The sequence below is a fragment of the Micropterus dolomieu genome, linkage group LG14, assembly GCF_021292245.1.
Source record: "Micropterus dolomieu isolate WLL.071019.BEF.003 ecotype Adirondacks linkage group LG14, ASM2129224v1, whole genome shotgun sequence".
NCBI lineage: Eukaryota > Metazoa > Chordata > Actinopteri > Centrarchiformes > Centrarchidae > Micropterus > Micropterus dolomieu.
This window is the reverse complement of record NC_060163.1, coordinates 9,425,029-9,448,792: the sequence shown is the minus strand read 5'-3', so window position 1 is coordinate 9,448,792 and position 23,764 is coordinate 9,425,029. Positions and strand designations below refer to the sequence as shown.

Genomic DNA, 23,764 nt, shown 5'->3' with positions numbered 1-23,764 from the left:
AATTTTGTTTCATTTGAATAGCCAGGCACTGGCTGCAAATAGCAAATTGATTCGTCTGCGCAGGGAGATGTTCAACGTTTTTCATCAGTCCAGTTTCACATTATACAACATTATACAAACTCCATCAATACATTGATGGAACAGTGCCCACCAGGCTGTTTGCTGAGGAATAATCTCACCATGTTGACTTTGTGTTGTGTTATGATATGCCTTTATGGCTTCTACTGCACTGTATTTTAATCAGTGATTAGGAACACTTTGACATCACATCAACAGACGTATTACTGCCTGAAAATAAACATTAGTCTCAGGGAGGAGACATCCGATCTGAACGCCCCCAGATTAGTCACCGTGGAAGAGGAACAAGGCTGTGCGAAGCTGAATAAGGGTTTACTGTTACATCTTTTGATTGCTCTTCAGGTGTATTAGACAGTATCGCATGTCAAATGCAGCTTTGTGCTATGAAAGCAAATCAGGAAACTGTCAAATTCATCTCAGCATAGCCGTCTGCGAGCAAATCCCCTACAGAGAATGATGACTGGGATGGATTATCAAAGCAACATCAAAGTCTAAGGTGCAGGAATGCCTTTCACTAAAGAAATGACTCACATAGTGTACAAATGTAATATATGTTTAGGAGTATACAGTGTATCTCTATGTGTGTATAATTGACAGCTTCCTGCCGATGGGTCCATCAGTGATAAATAAGAGGTTTTATCATAAAGACTTGTAAGACTTGTATGTAACTCATCTATGTCCTATAATAAACAAACTAGGAATAAATTAAATGGATGTTTAATTACAGCAGGGCTACATTTTAATGTCTAAATTAGCACAAGATATAAGTGTATGTTAAGATATTTTGCATTGTTGTATGGAGGATAAAGTAAAAAACAGACTTTTTTATACATGGCCTTTTCAAAAATGTAACCAAATAAAACCAGATCCATTAAGATTTATTTTGCATAGATGAGATGGAAAGAAAAAGGGTGGTGTGCCAGCATTGTGTGATTCTCATATATTTCTTGTTCCTTGAGTGAACACCAGCACAGAGCTTATAATAAAAAGGGACTAACAAAGTAAGAGAAATAATGGTAATTAACTATGGCAATTGGTGGATGTTGTTTTATTTTTACCCTACAAAGAAAGTTGAGATGCAAATTACTTCAACGTGTGATGGAGTTTTTATATTTTATTTCTTCCTGGAGGACATATGCAACATTTATTAGCTTCTAACAAAAGACCCTAAGAACCATATATATCTATAATTGCCATATATCAATTGTTTTTTTGTCTTTTTTATTATAAATTAATCAACTGTAGGCTATGCCATAGCTACAGCAAGTGCTTGAATGTGGGTAAGAAACTATAGGCCAATGCAACAGGCATTTCATTTGATATTTTTTAGAAGTTATATTATTTAGAAGTGAGGGTTCAACATATAATATATAATATAAAAAGCATTTTATAAAAAATAATTGCTAAACTTATCCATCAGTGTGTGACAAAGCCGTGGCTGTCAGATGTTTTAACGATCCTTTTATTTATTTTTTTTTAGCTCTGCTTGAAAATTTTTTTCCGACTGACATTGAAGGCAGCGCCTCACTTCCACTGACTGTCGCGTGCAACATCTTTGCCGCGAAAAGCTGAATAAACTGTCATGAAAACAGACCCAGGGAAAGGTAAGACTAGTTAAAACGGCAAATGTATAAACTATAGCTAGATCAAGCTATCTTAATAAACTAGGCTAATAAAAATCGGATAAAATCCCTCCAAAGACTCTAGAGGTGTCATAACATGAACATATTAGCTAACGTTAACATTAGCCTCGTTTCACTAATAACATCAACATTAGCTTGCTAACTATTACTTAACCAACAATTTAGTCTTGTGTTTAGGTCATGTTAGAAAACAGCAAAGGCTTTAATACATTTTATCCCTGTGAAATTAATGTTAAACCCAAAATGTTAACTCATATTGTTTTATTTGTTTTACAGAATCTGTAAATATAATAGAAACTGGACTTGATAGGGATTAAGTTAAGAGTTAACAAAATGGCTTCTCAGACCTACATTGCCATTTCTGAGCTGCATCCCAACTTCTTTCATCCGGTGAGTTCACTGTCATGTCAGAATTACATCAGTTTAATATATTTTCTTCTTGTAGCAGCCCTTAAAACAAAACCAGTGTCTGATAGCCGGGATAACCTTCTTCAGTTGTAGGTATACTCTGGTGAACAAGATGTATTTCAGACCTGTTTTTCTTAAGTTCTGTTGAGTTGAACAATCAAAATGTACAGTCTGCACACTCATTGCCCTTGTAATGTTTTTCAGAAAGTGGCAGGTATCATCATTGGGAAAACTGATGTCAGAAGCTTTCCTGACAGAAAGAGTTAGTAACTTATCTTTTTATATTAGTGTACCTACTGTTACTGTCAACATTTTTTAAAAGCACTGCACTTCATTGTCTTGTACACCAGCCCCCTCTTCTGGAGAATAGTTAAATTAATATCCCTTCTCTGAGTCTCTCTCTCTATTGAACTGCAACACTAACCGAATCTATGTTTCATTTCCAGACATTGGTGAGGACAGATTCACTTTTGGCTTCACCGTTAAGGACTCGCCTGATTTCTTCATTAATGTGACAGCCTGGGGAAACGACGGATACATCAACGGGCTCTCCAGCAGCTTCAGCGTTGGAGACTGTGGTGAGGAAGTCAATCTGTTGAGAAGTTGAGAAGTTATGGATTTGGCAAAAACATGAAGTTCTTAGATTTCTTTATTATCAATATATAGTTTCCCTATTCATCACTATAGTACAAATATTTGTCATGTCCAGTGACTTGTTTACTCACTTAGAAAGAAAGCTTAGAAAGTGACTGCTCTTGATTGTAAAATTATTCATCAGGGTAAAATCTGCATCATGTGATGTATTTATTTACTTGTAAAATGAAAATAAAGCTACACACAAAAAAGATCTTGATAGAAAAAACAATGTAGTAACAAGTTTTAATAATTTTAAATATTAAACAAAAAGTAAAACTTTTTTCTGTGCGTAAAATTGTTTACTATTATTTTTTCCAGTCATCATTGAAAATCCTTTAGTTTCCTTCAAAGACCCAGAGAAAGGGGACAGATTCTGTCCTACAACACCAAGGTAACACTTTCAGTACAGATTTGGTTGTCACCCTGCAGTGATTTAAGATAGCTGAGGGGTAATGAGGTTAACACAGTGTAATGCTGTGTACAATATGATGTAACAGTGTGTAATGTCTGATGAAGGTGTCAAAGGCCTGTATCTGCTGTCTCAGTCTCTACAGGCTGCTGGTGACAGAGGCTCATTCCCAGGTATCTCTGTGTGCTGACATGTACACCATCGACAGGCTGCTGCCACTAATCCACTTGCCGGTGAAGGACTCCGGAGATTTCTACTCTCTGGGAGACATTGTGGCCAACGGGCAGAGGCTGGATGGCACAGTGATAAATGTACTGGCTGCAGTGAAATCGGTAGGAAACCTTCAGGCCCCACTCTTTTAATTATTAAACCATATTAAAGGAGGAGTTCACCTTTGAATACATCCATGTTTTTTGGATCAGTTTAAGCATTTTTAGGAGTTTCATTAACTTGTTTACTGTGCCACATTTCCACCAACCTGTCTCACCGGCTTTTTTTTGTCAGTTATTTGCTACATTTCCCAGAATGCTTTTCTGCTTACATGGAGAGAGAGTAACTGTAACTAAGTGTAAACCAGTGTGTTTTTCCTGTAGAGAAAATGGGGAAGTCTGAGAACAATGCTGGCTCCTGGCTCTATCCAAAGCTAACAAACCAGCACCTCTAATACTCACTAAATAATACGTTGTATCTCGCTTGTTTAATCTGTACAAAGCCCTGAGTGTAAAATGACAGTTCATCATTTTACAGGGGATAATTTGTTACTAAACTAAACTAAAATGTTTAAAATGAAGAAATATTCAAAGTGATAGTACAGCTTTGTTAAGAAGAAAAATATTATATATATAAGAAGAAAAACATTCCTTATCAGTGTTTCAGGGTGAATGTTTCCTTTAAGAGCATGTGAGTGGGTTTTTTTGAGAGGTGTTTTTCAAACAGAATGTGAGGAAAGTTGAGAAACTCATTGAAAAACCAAAATGTATTTTCCGACTTTTACACACCCTGATTGCATTAGATGGTTTCTCAGCTGACTTTTTCTCCACAGTAAACTCAACAGTGGTGGAAAAACAGGCTGTTAAAGTTTCCTTTAGCTTAAAAACAACATTAACAAGAAGCGAAGGGTTGTTAAAAAGTGGTCCGATCATGGAAAAGTCATGGAACCTGTCTCTGAGGCCGGAGTGGGAGGCCTGATAAGCGTGGTGCTGGATGTTTTTGACAATGAGTTTGGATGCTGAGCAAATATTAAGTTTAGTTAAACAAATTTGATAATGGAGCATATCTTTGTTCATATCTTATAAATTTCCTAATAGAGCACATTGTGTTTGTTTTGTCTGTGTGGTTACATGGTGGTATGCATGTTGTTTGCCTGGAACATACCAACTTACCAAAATGGCCCTAAAGACATGCTTCAGAGTTCAGAGAGAGGCCAGACCCTGCACTTAAAGTCGCTGCATCATTTTTATTTTTTTCACTGGAAGGGAAGATGTTGTGATAGGAACATCAGATGAGTCTGTTTACATTTTCAGATTGGAGAGCTGAAGCAGTTCACCACTTCAGACAGACGCAAAGGGCAGAGGCTGGAAGTGAAGCTCTTTGATGACTCTGTCTCTTCCTTCCCTCTCATCTGGTGCGTCATGCTTCTTTATTCATTTTCCAAATGAATAAAGATTTATTACTTGTGTTGCTTTTGTGCCATATTCCATCTCATTGGCCCCTGTGGATCACCCCTGTGTATCTTTAGGTTACCGCAAATTTACTCTGGTGACATGAAGCTTTTGATTAACCTGCTGAACTCCATGTGTGTCTGATTTTCACTCTGTTCTCCCCTGAGTAACCCCCTGACTTCTACTGTTCCCCTCACAGCTGGGACAGAGAGGCCATTCAGCTCGTGCAAACTTTGATACCCAAAGAGACGGGTCGGTTAACAGCTGCTGCTCATTCTCAGCCACAAAATGAATCTTTATTTAACTGTTAGTCCTGCCTGTCAGGGGCCATTAACATACTGTACTGAAGAGAAACATGGAAGTGGATATCTGACGTGTGTTTATGTTTGATATTACTTACTGTTGTTTTAACGTTCATTCTCCGTTCAAAGTGCTCTTCATAGCTGATGCAAAGATTAGCTTTGACAGCTTTCGCAACGGCATGGCAGCAACCGTCAACTCGAAAACCATCATCACTGTCAACCCTGGTAAGATACCACAGCAGCATTTACAAAAACAGAGGTGCTGACTTAACTGTCTGCTGTGCAAAAACAAGGTTGAAATGCTATTTTGGGTAACCAACCAAACAGCCAGTCAGTTTGTTGCAGTCCAAGTAATAATTTGCTCTCAGACACCAGGGAGGCCAGCCTGCTGTTCAGCTACGCTAAAGAAGTAGCCGAGTCTGGTGCCCTGGATCAAGATGAGAAGCCAGAAGATGTGCCTGGTACGTTATAGTGAAGGATTCCCTTCATTCTGATACTATCAGGATGTTGAAAGAAAATGTTCTTCGTATTTCAGGCCTCAGCTCTTACTACTATTTTTGTCTTTTCTTGGGTCATAATGTTAATAGACAGTGCACTATGTACTGTCGTTATACTCCATGGTACAGGTACCTTGTAAAATCTAGGAAAGTGTACAATGATCAAGTTCTTGTAGCTATATAGCTAAAATCCTATTTTTGGATAAGGATAAGTCTTTTGATATTTTACATTTGACATTTTTCTTACCGTCAACAAATCCAATGCAAAGCCCAGAACTCACATTAAATTGATCCTTCTTACAAATGCTGCTTATTCTCTCTCTGTGCCAACACACATCATGGAGCTACACCGCTGTACTGGCTTACATGTAACACTTTACGAAAATGATCACAAGTAGTTTATTTTGTGCCGATCCCACATGCTATATCCTCATTCTGCTGTAAATACTAGCACAACATTTTGAGGCTGAAAATAGTCCACAATAAAGACAGTATTTACTCCTGTTAAAGTAACATTTCTTAAAAACTACAGTGCAGAAAATGACTGATCCTTTAAAAAAAACAAATAGTATAGTATATGTGAGTCATATTTAAAGATGTACATCTTTAGGAGTACCAAATGGTGCTTGTGGCTAAGAGCCATTTGACTTGTAAAAGTCTATAAGTATTGATAGGCGGACTAACACACTGTTTTTCATGGAATTTTTTTGACAATAAAAAAAGACATATAGAACATCACCACCCTGTCATTGCCTGTTTTCCAAATAAAAAGACTGCAGACATGAACATGTGGATCTGTTTTTGTCTCTGCAGTGGATTCCATCACTGACGTGTACACAGTGAGCCAGCTGAAGCAGAAGGCCCAGGAGAATCTGGAGCCTTTCTTTGGCATCACATACAGCTTCATCTCCAAGCTCGACCTTGACTCTTCTCTTTCAAAAGTCATCAGGACACGCTGGTAGGTTCACAAAGGTGCATGGAGTGGATGCTGAATACACGACTTCTACTTCGATCATTTTGAACATGCTAAATGAAATAAATTACTTTTGTCTGCCACTTGTGATGAACTATAGCAAATAAAGTGCACTCTGCCCTCTCAGCTCCAGGTGCAAGTTTCAGGTGACTGAGGACATGCAGGGCTGCATCAACCAGTTGTGTCCAGGGAGGGATCAGGTCTTTTCAACCAACACAGGCTTTGACCTGCTGGTGGATTTCACAGACCACACCGGCACCCTGCATGCCTGCTCGCTCAGAAGCCCAGTGGCAGAAAAGACACTTGGCTGCACGGTCAGTATCTCTTCACAGAAGGACGATTTGTCAGCCTACAGGAAGAGGCGCCATAAGAGGAGAGAGATGAATACCAGCCGAAAATTATACAAACAATTTATGTCTTTAATTTCGGTGTGGTTCTGTAGAGTCGGGAACATTTGCTTAGTTAAATGTATTAAATCCAATGTCAGATTTTATATTTTATAGCTATGACTTTAATAAACTGGTAGTTGCAATTCCAACACATGGTAATCTGTACTTCAGGTGAGATAAAGGGAATTTTCCTTTCATCTGTTGCAGATGGAGGAGTTTACCAGTTTGACTGATGACGAGCGGACTGCAATGAAGTGGAAATTTCTTTTGGAGAGATGCAAAATATATGTGAAGGTACTGTAGCTTTAGACTCTATGCTGTGTCGGTTAGCTATAAAAGCGAAATGATGTGTTTAAAATTTGTTATTATGTTGTAGATACTTCCTTCTACTAAAATGAGGACTGGGATCAGGGGGACAGTCGTGGCCTGCTCACTGGCTGACCCGGGAGAGGTGAAACAGCACATGTCTGCCCTGCTGCTGCGGCTGTGATCACAACACACTGACTGAGTGGGAAGGCACATCTGTTGCAGTTTGCTGCTTTACCTGCTGTGTGCTAATGTTCTGACTGAGATGTTAACCAGGGCAAAAGTCACATTATACAGGTGGGCTTTGTGTTTTGTGTATAGCTTCATTATTTATGTATTTATTTATTTAACTTATTTATTTAAATATATATTAAAGAATGTACTGCTGGCTTGACCACTTTTTGAAACTGTTAAATAAATATATCGGTTTAAAAACAGTTATATGTCAATATGTTCTGTGTCAAATATATCAATCAACCTTTATTGTTCCATGAAAAAAGAATATTTCAAAACATGTTCACAAATAAGACAAAGAGTTACATTTACTCACATATACTGTCTCAATTATTACTTCATTCATAAAAGTTACACATTTTAAGCGAGTAATTTCACCAATTTAAAATTAAAGCATCAGTAAAGCAAATGTTTTGCTTTCATTTTGGTAGTATTACAAAATATTACAATGTAATTTACAACAGCACAACAAACTACAAACCTGTAGAGTTGAATCAGAGACGTTTTGAATCGGTCTGAGCGGCTGTGGTTGCTTTGTCCTGCTGTGATAAAATATGTCAGTAGATGTCGGCAAAGCGCTGGTTATCAAAACGGAACCTTTTAAACATCGTCTGTATGTTGCTAACGGACACGTAACGGGGACGTACTGATTTGTCGTCAACACGAACAACTAAAGGTAATCAAAATTTGTCAAATTTATTCTGTTAAGTGGTCTAAATTGTCATATATAGTGTTCTACAGTGAAATATTGTTACAGCCGCAGTGTGTTTTTGAAGTAGAGACGAGCTAATTGAGTGGCCCTTGAACACAGCTTGGCTGCTTTGCTAACGTTAGCCTGTATGTCAACGTTACAAGTTGAAGCTGTTATTTACAAAGTGTGATTATTATTTTTATATCTATATATAGAAATTATATATTATTATATAGATATAATATAATGTAGATTATAGGATGTTCCTGTTTAAAGTTGACATTTAATGGAAAGCAGCTAACTCCTACATTTCTGTGCAGTACCGTCCGTCCGTACATGCCTCGCTCTGAGCAGTGACAGCCAGCAGTCCAGCATGAATGTGAACCAGGGCACGGTGGGCAGCGACCCAGTCATTCTGGCCACGGCTGGATACGACCATACGGTCCGTTTCTGGCAGGCCCACAGCGGGATCTGCACCAGGACAGTTCAGCACCAGGACTCTGTATCCTAAGACATCAATAATATGTTAAGCTATATACATGGAGCTTCTGTTTACTGTCTCTAGAGCAGCTCCAGACTTCTAACTGAGCTGTAAAACAACATATAAATGACCCACTTCCTTAACATTTGCTTCTAGCAAGTAAACTCACTTGAGGTCACACCTGACAGGAGTATGATTGCAGCAGCAGGTTAGTTAAGATTTTTTTGTCAGGCCTTCTCTTTGTTTCTTATATTAGTATTGTGCTTCATGCACAGCTTGGATTGCATGGTTAAATTCAAAGCTGCTATATTTCACAGCAATTTACACTCTGCTTTTTAGGTTATCAGCACATCCGCATGTACGACCTGAACTCCAACAACCCCAACCCGGTGATCAACTACGACGGCGTCAGCAAGAACATCACCTCTGTGGGTTTCCACGAAGACGGACGCTGGATGTACACAGGAGGAGAAGACTGTATGGCTCGCATATGGGACCTTAGGTACTGCAGAGGAAGCGCACTGTGCTAAAACATGTTCACTCTGTGTCGAACAAGCCTAACTCTGATCCCTACTGCTCCTCACAGGTCAAGAAATCTACAGTGTCAGAGGATATTCCAGGTCAATGCTCCAATCAACTGTGTATGCCTGCATCCCAACCAGGTGAGACATTCAGTGTACACTGATTCATAAATTGTCATTTTGTTTTTAATGTTATTGTAAGTCAGTTATTACAGTGTTGTTCTGTAGTATTTTATTTTTGTATTAGAGGCTGTGCTTACTGCCCAAAATAACAGTAAACAGTGAGTGTTTTGTGTTTTTCAGGCAGAGCTGATTGTTGGAGACCAGAGTGGAGTGATTCATATCTGGGATCTGAAGACCGACCACAATGAACAGCTGATTCCTGAGCCGGAGGTCTCAGTCAACTCAGTTCACATTGACCCAGATGCCAGTTACATGGCAGCGGTCAACAGCTCGGTCAGTACCCAAACAGTCTGAAATGTTTATTGATACTATTATTATTGTTAACTTATGTTAAATGACTAAAACAGCTCCCTTTTGTTCACCTTAACAGGGAAACTGTTATGTGTGGAACCTTGCTGGAGGCATCGGAGATGAGGTGACTCAGCTTATTCCCAAGACTAAGATCCCTGCACACAAACGCTACTCACTCCGCTGCAAGTTTAGCCCTGATTCCACGTGAGTGCCTTTTTCTACACACTTTAAATGTTTCTCTGCTTGCTAACTCTTGAACAACAAATAATGTTGTTGTAGATAGAAAAGACTTGAGTGTGGTTGATGTGTGCCATGTCTGCCCCAATGGATACTTCAGCAAAATTATGTTATTGCGCTGAAAATGTCCTGCTGTTGTAACATTGTGAAACTAACTTTGTGTTCTGGGATTTATTTGCAACTGTGACTGCTTAACAAGAAAGTTAGTTTCCCTCTCTGATGTTGTGGCCGATGATAAATAGCTTTTGGTGTTGGTCGTCATCTCCAGCCTGTTGGCCACCTGCTCAGCAGACCAGACCTGCAAGATCTGGAGGACGTCCAATTTCTCTCTGATGACGGAGCTGAGCATCAAGAGCAACAATCCCGGAGAGACGTCTAGAGGCTGGATGTGGGACTGTGCTTTCTCTGGAGACTCCCAATACATTGTCACTGGTCAGTACATGAGCCATGGCCAAAGGGTTATCACTACAATGCAATCTCAGTATAGTAACATCAAAACCATTCTATAACAACTTGCCTTTGGACCCAAACTCAAGGATCCCACACTCTTAAAAAAGTTTTGCTCTTTTGGCGTTACAATATCAGATTAGATTATTATTTGGACTGGAAATGTGTGGGTCAAAATTCTGAAATATTAGGTTATTGTTGCTTTGAGGCGTAAAGACGTAACATTTGCACAAAAGTTTCCTTACATTGCAACAATGCAAACTTATTTTCGTTTTTATTTGCATTTGCTGTCCTTATAGTTGCAAGCCATAAAAAGAGTTTTCTGTACTGATGCATATGACCACGCAATGCTTTCATGCATTTCATATATGATCATTACAGTTCAGTGTATTTGCAGTGAAGAACAATCTAAACAATATGGTGGGTTTTTTTCATCAAGCTACTTTAGGGATGCAGTTTATATTAATAAAGCTTAAAATGAGCTGTAATGTTGTAAAAATGTCTTTCCTATATTTCATCATCATATTTCTTAATATTTAGTTACAGATTGAATGATGTTAGCGTTTTAGAGAGAAGCAGGCAAAGGTTTTATAACTTAAGTGTAAATACACCTTGATATCAGGTCCTGATTCTTGTTTCCACCCGTAGCCTCGTCCGACAACCTGGCCCGCCTGTGGTGCGTGGAGACCGGCGAGATCAAGAGGGAGTACAGCGGCCACCAGAAAGCTGTGGTGTGTCTAGCTTTCAATGACAGTGTACTGGGCTGAGAAGGAGGAGGAGGAATGAGACAGGAGATGGCAGGCAGTGTGGAGAGATGGAACAAGGACAGAAAAGCGACTCTTTGGAAGATGTGCCTCAATTCACAGAGGTGCGCTGGGCATTAATGGGAATAATTAAAAAGCTTCCCAGAAATGATCATCTTGAGAAAGTGGAGGTTTGTGTCTACAGTGCTCCTCCTTGCCAGATGCCTGCAAGTATTCTGAATAGCAGCAAGGCCATAAAGTAACAATCCACTTTAAATGGCCAAGCACCCCATTTTACACCAACTTTAAGCGGCCGGTCAGGAACGCGTCTGTACTAACAGTATAGGTCTGAATAAAATACATGATAATTTTCATCAGGTACCCTTTATGTTTTTAACTTCATCGCTCTATGCACAATAGGAGATCCGTTTCAACCCTTTTTTTGTTATAGTGTACCATATTTATTGTCATTCTTTTTTCAGTCTAATCAAGAAACAGTGGCTCAAAAATTCAATAAACAGTCTTTTATTGGGCAGATGAAAACACTCATTGCAACAGAAACGGTTACACATAATTACACTGCAGCAGTGGGTTACAGGAAATACAATTATCAGCACGTACAAAAAAAGGGGATCTTTCTTCTGTAATCTCTGAGGTGTGCCACCAGAGAGGGTATTACACATGAAGAGAGTGACGACGGGGCTTTGGCAATAACCGTGACAGCCTGTCTCCATCTCTTCTGTCTCGGAAGCATGGAAATGGACTGGGAGGGTTGGCTGCTTTACTGGCGGCTGTATGGCACGAAGGAAACAGTCAAAGCTGGCTTTTGTTCTTTTTTTTCTTTTTTTTTTTTTCTTTCTTGTAGAGGGAGCTAAAAAGACAACTTTGTTTCCCTGATCTTTTGCTGGGAGGAGAGCAAGAGAATACACAGTCACTCTGGCAGGTAGTAGAAGCACACAGACACGCAGATGTTGCTGGGAAAGCAGATGTCGATGCAGAAGTAGACCAGCCTCTGTTTGCCTGGGCCTGAAAGCAACATAAAGACCGCAGTGACTCATTAAAAATCGGACAAAATCTTTGACAAAACCCAGATTTAGTGAACACGACCTCACTGTGGAAACAGGCCATCATAGTGGAGACAGCACAGCATTTACTGTTGACTGCATTAACCGCTATTAATAACCTGCCTCCCTAAATTCAGAATATTATGCCCTAATTCTACAAACACTACCCAGATAACCTGTCACAACTTTAAAGCTAAGCTTTAATGATAAATTATTTGATAAAAACATTTTCTTTTTCCTAGTAGTAGTAGAGTACAGTAAAGCTTATATAAACTGATTGAATCAGTCACAAAATCCCTGTCACACATTATTAATACATTTTGACAATATTTACAAGTTAGACACAATTTTGGGTCTAAAAGCAGCCTGATTAATGTACGATATGTTAATATACTAATTCTGTATGGGGAAAATGTGTCACCAGCACCACCTGTAGACTGTTCAGTGAGTATAATGTTACTTGCTGCGACAGTGGAAAGGTCATTGCACTTCATAGATTAGACTCAGGTTTCCGCCTGACGCGTTAGTTCGATATGGAGTTGCCACCTGACTAATTTTAAAAACTCCCATCATACATTGTCTGTGGGGACCTGACAAACTCTGGTGTGTAATGTAAGAAACCGTGCCATTTTTATTTCACACTTATTCTTATTCACTCTTTTTTAATTTATTTTATTTCACACTTTTGTCAAGAGGCCAAAATGTCTGTATACAACTAAAATAAAAACCTACAGTATATCACTATAATGTCTGTACCATCATTTTCCCTCAGAGGTGTGTGTAACCAAGGTAATTAATTGATCATTAAATAATTGTTAGTTGCACCGCAACTGGTTTTGACTGTGAGTAAAGGATTGCTTCTCCATGGGCAGGGGAAATTACACTACTACTGAAACCCATTCAGAAATCAGTGGTTAAGCTAAAACCACATCTGTTTTACTTGTTGACCAGAATTTAAAATATATGGCTGCCATTATTCTTTATTATTGTCCAAATACAGAGAAAACCAAAACCAAAAAGTTGTAAATTCATCTCTAAATACTTTATGACTTCTCTGCCCTGTCTGAGCCTAAAGCCTCAGACAGTAGTTTCTACCGAACACATAATTTGTTTTAAAGCAAGTCGGAACTTTTTTTATTCTTTTAAGGCTAAAGAAACAGCTTTTAGCAAACATCAGTCAAACAGGAGTAAATAGTGCATTTGTTGGGGACTGCTTTAAATGGCGGATTAATACATATTTTATGGCAGCAGGACGGTGTATGTGGGATTGAGTGAAAATAACCTACAATGCCCATGCCCAAACCTTGTCTTTGAATTTGTAAAAGCTTTTTTTTTCCTTTTTACATGACATTTGATGTTGAAGTCTGGTGGTCCTCACCCTCAGCCCTCCTGGTCCAGTGGACGGACCTGTCCTGACACAGAGCTTGGAGAGGCTCCTCCAGCGTGGCTACATCCACCTGACTGGCTGCCAGCACTTCCAGGAACTCTGTCTGCCTTCGGGTCTCATTCCCAGACAGCTGGAACTGACTCTGCTGCCGGGGACAGTATTACAGCATCACAACAGACGAAAAGACTTTTGTCCTCTGCAGGAATGAATAGAGACTCTGGAGCTGCAGCTGTCATTCAATAAGTGTGAGAAATCATCTTCAGCTCACAGTGACAAAGCAAAATGAATAAATTGGAGTCGAAGCAGGGGAGATATGAAGAAGACTGACACTCAAGCTGCTATTAGCCTGATATCTTCACTGATGAGATCAACACAGTTGCACATTTGCACTCTTATTCATCACAAAGGCCGTATGTAATTGCACCACTTACACCTCTGATTGGCTCTTGATAGTGAACCACTTAAAGTACTGTTATGCTCGAGCGGGTCACGTAACAGCCAGTTTTCCAGTGCTGTAAAAGACTGAGAAGACCATTGTGCTGCACAATAGAGGGACAAACCACATCTACTCTCCATCCATAAGGGGCCTATCCTTTCTATCATGGTTTAAATGACCACAATCTGTATGAGATATGTGACACCCTGAAAATGCAGCTTTTGATGCGTGGAAATGGGCTCATGTGCAAAAACATGATAAGGCAGAGAAACAGAACCCCGTCTCAGTTTGGCTCAGCCATTCACCCGCTCATATTGTCAAATATGAATCACAATTAAGAATCAGATCATGTCTGAGGGCAACAGGGCTCCATTCAGAAACTGTGGATGTCACTATTACAAATCCAGGTATTTTCCACAAAGCAGATACACACAGGCCCTCCCCTGACTAACCAATTCATGAGGCTGTGTTTTAATCCAACAGTCTTAAAAGCTACAAAGCCCTCACACAGAGTGGCCATTGTGCCCACTCCGGGGCTCAGGCTCGCTGCCGTAGCCTCCTGTAAGAAGATCCTGGGCACGCCGAGGGGGCCTGGGGGGGTATCAGATGTGCTGAGGAATTCAGGCGTGGAGGCGAGAGAGGGAGATTGTACTTGCTCTTCGAGGCCCTGTACGCATCACCCCTCCCTTTGTGCAGAGTGGAAAGGAAGTCATGCAGAAACTAGGAAACCCAGCAGGTCCTGGCTCAGTGGCGCACTACTGTGAGTCACAGTCAGAAAAGCCAGTTCACACATTAGTGAGGCAGCGGCTTTTAACAAACACCTGGCAGAGCTGAAAGGGCAAACCCAACTTTCTTTTTCTTTCATTTGCCCTTTGGTGTGTTTTTAATGTTGGGCTTTGTGGTCTCACATATCCCGAACACAACAAGGTGGGGGTGAGGGGAGGGGGGGTTCAGTTCTCACGTGTTGAAATGTCTGTTACCTCGCGTGTTGACTCGTGGAGGAGGGAGTGCACGTTGTCATAGTCAGACCTGTCCATCTTTCGCAGGAAGCAGCTCTCCTCGTTCACAGGTTTGTAACATATCAAACCCTGAAACACAACAGCAGACAGACACATTTCCCATCTCGCTTTTTTTGAGTTATATCAGTCATGCAGCTTCTGAACGCAGTCAGAAAATCATACTCGTCATGACCACTTAAACGCATTCAATCTCATGCATATCACCTGGACGCACATGTTTGGTATCGAAGAGCACGGTGGACGTCTGATTGGCCGGTGAGGTCACAGAAAAGGTCACCAGGTCGTTCTGATGGTCCACGACGGCTGACTGGTTGATCAGAACTCCAGTCTGGTCTGGAACTATGATTCTTACAGTCTGCGAAGACTACAAAAGCAGACTCGGATTAATACAAACTTAACAATATTAGGGGTTTCTGGCGGATGTGGTCACAGACAGTCACATCACACACCTGAGAGTGAGGTTGAGACAGCCCTAGGTGCCCCGTCAAACCGAGAGCAATGATGACCAGGAGCAGAGAGGCTGAGAGGCTGACCCAGAATGCCTTGTGTGGAAAGTGGGACTGGGAGGACGCAGCAGAGCCCCCATCCTGAAGACACACGCGTGAACCAGCGATTTAAACAGTACTTGACATCTCAGTATGGGATGTAAACATCAGACTGTAGCAGAGTGGGAAACTGACACCAAACACCAGCTGAATTTGTGTGAATTTTGACTGACAGCTGAGATTTGCTCTTAAAGCACTTTTCTGAAGCCCCAGCTGCAGCTGGTTTGTGCTGTAGCGTGTGGCAGGATTTGCATGTAAGCAAAAATCAAGTTTCCCACCTTGACCTCTTTGCCAGCCAATATTCTAATCTAATCTTTCCTAAATCGGTAGTTGCCGTTTTATCGAATGCCATCTGCTTACCGTGCACTGTGCTTCCTCCAAACGGCTGTCTGAATGTTTCCAACACCTCACCATCCTGTGTCCCTTGACGGCTCCTCACTCGGTCTGCTCCCTTCTCGTAGCTATCGGCATGGAGCTGTGGTCATGACCAGCACTGACTGAGACTCAATACCAGGTTCTCTTTGTCCCTGCACACCTCAGACCCCCCCACCCCACCCCCTCTTCCTCCTCCTCCTCCTTCGGGCTCACTGCTTTCCTTCCAAAATCCACTTCACACAGATCTCTGAATCTTGCCAAACTCAATTTTCAAGTTTTGTCTCCCTGCAATTTCCTCCTTTTATGCCTTTTATGACTTCCCTGCCTAATATGACTTATTATGCCTCTCTAACATGATTTGGTCTGTCCACTGCCCCCGTTCCCTCTCACTCAAACATACACTTACACGAGAGGAGTTGGCCACCCTCCTCAGCCCAGACAATGGACAAAGGGGTGAGGCAGGCGCAGCTTGGAAAGCCTCTCTCATCAGGTGAGAGGTGATCCGTGGTTTTGACTGTTGGAGCGTCCAGCCGATGACAGCCCAAGGTGACTTTAAGCACGGGACTTAGAGGGAAGTTTGCTGCGTTCACTTTGAACTTAAAGCCACAGAGAGCAGACGCTGATTTAGTGAAGGTAGTTTATGTTTTATTACATATTTGAGCATTGCTGCCAGTGTTTCAGGGGAGTCAAGGACAAGTCAGAATAAAAACAGATGGTAAAAAGAAGATTAGGGTACCTTTAAAACATGCATTCTGATACTCTATGATTCACTAATGAACTGACGCGACAAAAATGGGATCATTGCACTGTCCCATCAGTGTTTCTGCAAGTGTTAGCACTCCCTGCTGAGGTGTGTAAAATACATTAAAAAAAGAAAGCTCAAGTCAGACATTTCAGTGCCTTTTAGTCCCGTTCTGTGCCTGTTATTTATAGACTCTGGAACAGAGCTGTAAACCTCAACACACACATATATTACCAAACTGTTGAGACTGTGTGTGCTTACTTCCCTCCTTGAGTTTGACTTGTGGTTGCTTAAGGGGAGATTGCATCACAGACAGGGTAAGGGCCTGAAGTACACCCACCTTACTCCATTCCTCCCCCATAAAGAAACAAAAACTCTTTAAAACTTAAATTACATTAATACAATACTGAAAATCATTGTTCTTTTGTTATTAATATAAATCATCAATATATTAAATTAGCAGGATTTAATAATGTTTTAGTTTAACTATTAAGTCTTTGTCTCCTGTCACACAGCAGTTTGCTGCTTGGGTGTGACTTTGTTACAGATGACGATTTTATTGTTAATGAAAAATATTCCCTTTTAGAAGACCATGCAGCTGGGCGTGTGATGGGCTAGCTGACACCCCTCAGGGTTACAGCAGCTCGGCTGTCACACAGCTACACTTCAGTCCCGCAGCAGACGTTTCATCCCTGCAGGGCCGGTAGGAGGTCTGCGATGCTCTCCACGTAATAGTCTGGCACCATCCCCTGCCTTTCCACACACCCGCTCTTCTGATGCTCCACGGCTTCCGCCACAGTGCTGACCCCCGTGAGGGTGAGGAGGGTCTTCAGGCCGCAGTTGGAGCCCAGCATGATGTCCGTGTCGAGGCGGTCGCCCACCATCAAGCAGCGGCCGGGGTCCACGTTGAACTGGGAGGCCACACAGTCGAACATGAAGTGGTTGGGTTTGCCCACCGTCTGGGCCTTGCACTGGGCTGCGGTCTCGACGGCCTGCAGGAGGCAGCCTGTACCTGGGGGGGGGGATACTTAGAAATATTTTGCATGCCACACATTGTGTGTCCCAGACAAAGGCTTTCCTGCAGACTTGATAGCTTTTGTCTATAAAAATGAGGAAATTATAGTTCTGCATCTGACAAGTGTACAAGTATTTTAAGCAGGTTTAAGTGTATACGAGTGTATGATTAAATCAGTAATAAGCCTCAGCCCTCTGGCCCTGTCTCCATCCTAGACAGAACTGAGCACTGAAACAAGATTACCCTTAAAAAAAAAACGACTCACTTGTATTTCATGACCTGACTAATGAAAGATGAGGTCTCATATTTCACCAAACACAACCTGAGTGAGCCCGAAAGTGTGCAGAAGCTCCACTATATCTGGCCAGCAAGTACAGTGCAGTGTGTGCATGAGTATCCAACGAGTGTCCCTACCTGGGACAGCCTTGCCTCCCTCCAGGGGCAGCCTGGTGTCCCTGTTGGTCCCCACGAACAGACAGCCCTGCTGGGTCAGGTACTGCAAGGCTCTGTTCAGCTTCATGTAACTGAAATGTTCATCGAAACCGACCAACACCGCTTTCACCTCGGGATCCAGAGGCACGTTGGCCCAGTCGGTCTGCTTCCCGAAGACGTGGTCAGGTCCAACCCCGGTGTGCTGGAGCCCCACCGCCTCCAGCTCCTGTCCCATCGCGTTGCTTCCCACCAGGTACACTTTTCCCTCCAGCTTGCAGACCGTCTTCAGGTACATGGCGGAGCAGTACGCGGTCCCGAACACCTCGTCTTCCTTCACGTTGAACCCCAACGAGGACATCTTGTCGGCGTACATCTTCCTCGTCTTGCTGCTGTTGTTGGTGACAAAGAAAACCTTCTTCCCTTTCTCCTTGAGCAGATTTATAACTTGAGAGGCTCCGGGGATGGCCTGGTCCCCGCGCCAGATGACCCCGTCGCAGTCAAACAGGACGCTGTCCACTGAGTCCAGCAGCTGTTTCACCAGCGATCCGTTGAGCCGTTTGCATTTTGACGCGGACATCAGAGAAGAGTCGGTTAACACGCGCTGTCAAATTTAAAACTTATCCGGCCGGTACCTTTACGGTTAACTTTATGTCACGTTTCTTTCCCTACAGTGCGAAGTCACGAAAGTTAGCTAGGAGGCAGAGCTGTCATAAAGGTCACCACTACCAACAGCGGCTCAGAAGACTGGTTCGGTTAAATTAGTGTAACGTTGAAATGAATCCACACGAGACAACCCGACCTTCCACTGTGCGTTGCATTAATTCTGCGGATAACGTTACTTCCGCACCGGCTTAAAGAGGCAGGAACCAAGTCATGTCCCATTTCCGGTCAAGCTGCGGTCACTAACCCCTGCCAACAACCTGCATTTATCCTTAATAAAAACAACCAGAAACTGAGGCATAGCACCGGAGTATTCTAAGCCCGACAGCTACTACTAAAACCCAAACACCGTGTTATTTTTAAGTTAACTTCTTAGCATCAAACTACAGCTCCCGTGAGCCTTTGGCCAAGCCTTCACGCTAAAGAACCTTATAGGGGGAAAGACTGTTCATAGCTTTGGTAGCCCTGAGGTGGAAAACAAAGCAACAGCAAACGAAACACATTAACAGACTATAAAACACCACAAAATTTCACAAAGCCCAAGATTTCATAAAACATGAGACATTCAAGAGAAAACACCTGAACAAATCATATTATACAAGCATATTGACATGTTCTGTAACATTACTGTGTTTTTTTAATTGTTTCATTTTGTTAATGTGTTCGATCCACTGTTGTGTTTTGCATCTCATGGCCCCCCAAGGGGTGTATTCTGTGTCCCCTCTTATTTAATATAATCTTAAATAGCTTATTACCCCTTGTTGTCTTTTGATGCTCAGGTGACTTAAGTGCTGCAGTCCTACCTCATCCAACTGAAACATTTAACCAAGATCACCTTTCCTCTGCAAATCCACGTTCAAGGGCGTAGAATTTAGTGGGGACGATAGACATGTCCCTCTCAATATCAAGCAAGTATGAACTGTCCTTATAATTTTGATCAAAACAATTAAATATAACCACTGTTGTCCATCAGCATCTAGTCAATGTCTTTGGTACACAAACAGTTAAGTCCAATGTGTTTTTACTCACAGTGGTTTGCTCAGCTGCCTACCTTTTCAGACCCTCAGCAATTTCATTTGGCCCTGGGAGATGTTTTTATTGTCCTCACCAACAGGGGCATGAAATATCCTCCCTTGTCAGTGTTTTTAATCTTCTCCAGACTTGACTATTGCAACACGCTTTATTCTATTATCAGCAGGAGAAACATCTAAAGACTGCAACTTATACAAACCGCTGCTGCCAGGCTTTTAGCATGTACTAAGAGAAGCAGCCACATCACAGCAAGCCTCGCTGCCGTTCACTTGTTACCGGAGTCTTAGAATGGATTTAAAGATTTTACTGCATGCCTTCAATGGCCAGGCTCCTGCATATGTTTGTGATCTGCTAACTCACCATAAGCCTGAACACTGTTTCAGATCCTCTGGCAGGGCCCTACTAAAGGTTCTAATATCCTGACTGAGCCTTTGCTGTCTGGGCCCCTCAGCTGTGGAACTTACAGTTTCTCATGCAGACAAACTCTGTGACCGCTTTTAAATCTGTTCTTTAAACTCACTTTTATCTTAAGGCTTCTTCTAGACTGATGGTATTTACTGTAATTATTTGAATTGTTTTATCGTGTTTAATATCTTTGTTTTGGATATTATTTCCTTTTATTTTTCTAACTGTAAAGCACTATATAACTTAGTTTTAAAAGGTGCTATAAAAAATAAAGATATTATAATTATTATATAGTATTAAATATCATTACATTGTGACATCCATTTTTGCTGTCCAATTAGCACAGGTGTGCTTAATATCTCTATTCAGTCAGTTTTACTTTTAGTAATAATTTAATTAAATAATGTATTTATTTAAATTCATATCCACTCTTAAAATATATCTAATAAAAAAATGACAAACTACAACATATTGAAAAGCTGAGCTCTAATCCTATAAATTGAAGAAATGAAAGTGAACAATGGGAGGACGTATGTTGTTCGCTACAGCTTTATAAGCATCCGTGCTTTAGTTGATGCAGGCAAAGGATTAAAAATGGATTGAATAAAGTATCCTAAGCTTGCAGCTAGAAAATTTAATTAACGATGATTTGATCCAACAAGGATAACGTTTGTGTTTACTGACAATATTGTCGGAGCTTTCCAATTTGTAACACCTTGTGGGAGACCAGGTCCAGAGTCCGCAAAGAAATTGCCAACGTAAACTTTATTTTTTGAGACAGCAGTAGTTCTTTGGGACAGGAAACCCAGGGGACGGTACAGTAAACGCAGCCTGACAACACAGAAGGCAGCTTTTTTTCAGTTGTCTTTTTTCTGAACAGGTTGTGGAGGGAAGAAAATTTCTCCCAGGTTTCGGAGTAGCCCTCTGCTGTAGTGGTATCTTTTAGAGTGGTCTGGTGCTGGGCCACAGAGATGGTCTGCTGTTACAGTTGGGTGGCAGTGCTGACAAACGTAACCTCGACTTTTGTACCACTCATTGGAGGTCTGGTTGACAAGAGCCAAGTAGGAATGGAACAGAGCATAACCCCCCAGGAGGAAGAAGACAAAGACCAGAAATCCCAGCATGAAGACGATTCGGGGAAAGGTCAGGAACAGATGCTGGAGGGGACAGAGGGAAAAATAATTTAATTAAATTGGATATAAACAAGGCTGCAGCATGTATATGCAGTACTGAGTCTCACCTGTATAATAAATAGAGGCCCTGCTGGCTGCTGCTGGCCCTGCTCATCTATATAACTGGCTGTCAGAAGCCCAGACCGCAGTACGGCATGAAGCAGCATGTCTGCTATTAGTATGGCCATGTCGCCGGCCATGGCGCACATGCTGAAGAGGTAAAGCAAGAAGTAACGCGTGTTCTGTGCACCAATGCAGTTGTTCACCCAGACACAGTGGTGGTCAAAACGCTGGACACACCTGTTGCAGACTCCTGAAAGAGTAACAGACGGTGTTTACAGGGAGCGCTGAGTATAAATAATACACTCCTAAGTGGACAACCAGAAGGAGATAAGTTTACTCAACACTGATACAATGTTCATTTTGTTTTCAAACCCCAAGGGAAGACAGTACTCACTGCAGTGTTTGGAGCGAGCCGGTTTAAGGACCTGGCAGGTTGGACAGGATACTCCTGGGTGAAACAGCTTCCTATCGTACGGATAGATGTGCAGCTGGCCAGCGACTTTCTTCTTTGTCACTGTGCCTGCCAGAGTCAATAGAGATGAAAAAAAATGGCTGCAGTGTAATAACACACAAACCACATAGTATGACAGACCTTAATATGACAGAGAAAGGTCTAGTGATTTGTATTGTTTTTTTAAATCACAGGTCCACATGAATGTTATCCTGTCCAGAAGCAACCTGTCTGATTTCCTGTGCTATTCTTGTAAAAACACCAGCTGAAATGATCAACTTGAATCTGAATTAATTGGAGTCATTTAAGTCTATTAGGAACTGATACTTAATGCAGCTTATTTTCTGTATGCCCACAATCTACAAGGGCCTTATCGCCACAAGTAAGCTAGATCAGCATCACTCTTTAAGACTCAATTAAAGGAATATTGAATGGTCCTTGAAGGGAACTTAAATGTAACAGCAGTAAGCATGTAAACAACAGAAAAGCACACAAACCAAACATAAACTAAACCGTAATATGAAGAGACGGATGCTTTAAGATTAATTTGGGGTTCCCCTGCTAGTCTCACATAACATGTTCTAACACTGCAGCTAATAACTTGTCTTTAAATGAACCTGGGTCCCTCTTGATGCAGCGGTAGAAGAAGAAGGTCTTGATGGCTAGCAGGACATAAGGCACAGACAGGCTGGTCAGAGTGGTGTCCATCTGCCTGCAGAAGCCAAACACCTCATAGGTGAACTCTGCATACACAGCACCCTCCAGCAGGACATGCAGATAGATGAACACATTGTTCCTGTAATTAGAAGCAGATGGCAAACACACACATTACATTTGTTTGAAAGTAAAATGAAAGGCTAAATTAGAACATTAGACCATATACAGATACAGACTTAATATTATGGCCATGTCTTTATTTCTGAGAACACCTAAACTACAAACCTTTGATGAAACAGCCTGTGCAAGGTCCACTGGCCAAACTTTTGGAGCCACTTTGGCGTAAGTGGTGCAAATACCTGTGAAGAAAATAATGTGTGAACAACTCTAATGCTGTCTTTATGTTGTGATAAAGTAGTGTAACAGCGCCACACAGTGTCGCTTTGTGGAAGCGTAGTTAAAAAGCTCCTTTGCTTACCTTTCCCACAGCGTTGAGGAGGATATTAAAGGGGGTTTGCTGCTGGCCTGAGTACTTGCAGACTAGGACGATACATGTAAGCACCACCACGACGTAGATAGCAAACAGAGTGAGGAAATCCATGTCTCAACTGGCAGCGTCAAAGACACAACACAACAGGTGGTTGTGTTACAAACTCACAACGAACAGGTAGCAAACTGAACAAGAAGCAACACTTTTACAATTAAGTCTATCTATTTATTCAGTATAACATGGTGAAGGCATTTAAATGAATTAACGTAGGGTGTCTGTCCAAACAAGTTTACCTTAGCATGCTAACGACAGTAACGTTGCCCAGCTCGTGTTACATTATTCCAGCTTTCTCTACTTCCTACAGTCATTTACTCATTAATTTCCCCCTTACCTTCTAGTCAAGGTCACACATAGCTGCCTTTCTTTGTTTTTTTTAGTGTTTTATCTCACATAGTTGGTTTGGTTAGCGCCTTTGGCTGGCTAACTGCAGCACTTTTGGTCCATGGACATGTTCTGTAAATAATGCTACTTCCTTAGCATCGATGTAGCTAACAGCTGAGGCTGGCACTGCTGCAGGAAGCCGGGGGGGGCATCTAGCTGCATGTCGCGATAAATGAACTTTATCCTACTTTAGTTTGATCCTTCGTCCCTTTTTAAAGTTTACAAATAAATGATAATGAATAACCATA

General features: G+C 41.5%; 6 protein-coding genes across 14 annotated transcripts in view; 3 read left to right on the top strand and 3 right to left on the bottom strand.

The window, feature by feature from the left end:
- Positions 1-1,576: 1,576 nt before the first annotated feature.
- On the top strand, positions 1,577-7,739 carry meiob (meiosis specific with OB-fold). The gene is made up of 14 exons (XM_046068200.1): positions 1,577-1,682; positions 1,998-2,111; positions 2,334-2,391; positions 2,576-2,707; positions 3,084-3,156; positions 3,311-3,506; positions 4,698-4,798; positions 5,035-5,087; positions 5,267-5,362; positions 5,506-5,598; positions 6,448-6,592; positions 6,735-6,921; positions 7,204-7,290; positions 7,373-7,739. The coding sequence occupies exons 2-14, from the start codon at positions 2,055-2,057 to the stop codon at positions 7,484-7,486; spliced, it is 1,392 nt and encodes a 463-aa protein (XP_045924156.1). The 5' UTR covers positions 1,577-1,682; positions 1,998-2,054; the 3' UTR covers positions 7,487-7,739.
- Positions 7,740-8,109: 370 nt separating this feature from the next.
- On the top strand, positions 8,110-12,935 carry mlst8 (MTOR associated protein, LST8 homolog (S. cerevisiae)). 2 transcript variants are annotated; one of them, XR_006828003.1, is made up of 9 exons: positions 8,110-8,212; positions 8,548-8,729; positions 8,865-8,916; positions 9,048-9,210; positions 9,295-9,370; positions 9,533-9,685; positions 9,783-9,907; positions 10,183-10,372; positions 11,036-12,935. XR_006828003.1 is itself a non-coding variant. In XM_046068201.1 (9 exons), exons 2-9 carry the CDS (start codon positions 8,601-8,603, stop codon positions 11,152-11,154), a joined length of 981 nt encoding a protein of 326 aa, XP_045924157.1. In that variant the 5' UTR covers positions 8,111-8,212; positions 8,548-8,600; the 3' UTR covers positions 11,155-12,935. The 2 variants fall into 2 exon arrangements, 1 of the variants encoding a protein (XP_045924157.1); XM_046068201.1 differs by having other exon boundaries at positions 8,111-8,212; positions 10,209-10,372.
- bricd5 (BRICHOS domain containing 5) lies at positions 11,537-16,469 on the bottom strand. 4 transcript variants are annotated; one of them, XM_046068205.1, is made up of 6 exons: positions 16,363-16,469; positions 15,486-15,623; positions 15,251-15,400; positions 14,998-15,105; positions 13,573-13,723; positions 11,539-12,156 (listed from the first exon to the last, which is right to left on the bottom strand). In XM_046068205.1, the coding sequence occupies exons 1-6, from the start codon at positions 16,441-16,443 to the stop codon at positions 12,062-12,064; spliced, it is 723 nt and encodes a 240-aa protein (XP_045924161.1). In that variant the 5' UTR covers positions 16,444-16,469; the 3' UTR covers positions 11,539-12,061. The 4 variants fall into 4 exon arrangements, with proteins under 4 accessions (XP_045924163.1, XP_045924161.1, XP_045924159.1 ...); XM_046068203.1 differs by having other exon boundaries at positions 11,541-12,156; positions 13,573-13,726; XM_046068206.1 differs by lacking the exon at positions 16,363-16,469 and adding an exon at positions 15,942-16,115 and having other exon boundaries at positions 11,544-12,156; positions 13,573-13,726.
- A 110-nt stretch (positions 16,470-16,579) lies between these two features.
- On the bottom strand, positions 16,580-19,074 carry LOC123982589 (phosphoglycolate phosphatase). The gene is made up of 2 exons (XM_046068202.1): positions 18,128-19,074; positions 16,580-17,710 (listed from the first exon to the last, which is right to left on the bottom strand). The coding sequence occupies exons 1-2, from the start codon at positions 18,720-18,722 to the stop codon at positions 17,385-17,387; spliced, it is 921 nt and encodes a 306-aa protein (XP_045924158.1). The 5' UTR covers positions 18,723-19,074; the 3' UTR covers positions 16,580-17,384.
- A 1,914-nt stretch (positions 19,075-20,988) lies between these two features.
- Positions 20,989-23,635, bottom strand: zdhhc4 (zinc finger DHHC-type palmitoyltransferase 4). 2 transcript variants are annotated; one of them, XM_046069285.1, is made up of 7 exons: positions 23,369-23,635; positions 23,064-23,193; positions 22,871-22,944; positions 22,546-22,724; positions 21,872-21,997; positions 21,483-21,727; positions 20,989-21,399 (listed from the first exon to the last, which is right to left on the bottom strand). In XM_046069285.1, the coding sequence occupies exons 2-7, from the start codon at positions 23,184-23,186 to the stop codon at positions 21,100-21,102; spliced, it is 1,047 nt and encodes a 348-aa protein (XP_045925241.1). In that variant the 5' UTR covers positions 23,187-23,193; positions 23,369-23,635; the 3' UTR covers positions 20,989-21,099. The 2 variants fall into 2 exon arrangements, with proteins under 2 accessions (XP_045925241.1, XP_045925240.1); XM_046069284.1 differs by having other exon boundaries at positions 23,467-23,634.
- Positions 23,097-23,764, top strand: part of grid2ipb (glutamate receptor, ionotropic, delta 2 (Grid2) interacting protein, b) — a 40,689-nt gene continuing 40,021 nt past the window's right edge. For all 4 annotated transcript variants that reach the window (XM_046069282.1, XM_046069280.1, XM_046069281.1 and 1 more), the window contains exon 1: positions 23,097-23,252. The gene's annotated coding sequence lies outside the window, so the exon portion shown is untranslated. The remainder of the gene's footprint in view (positions 23,253-23,764) is intronic.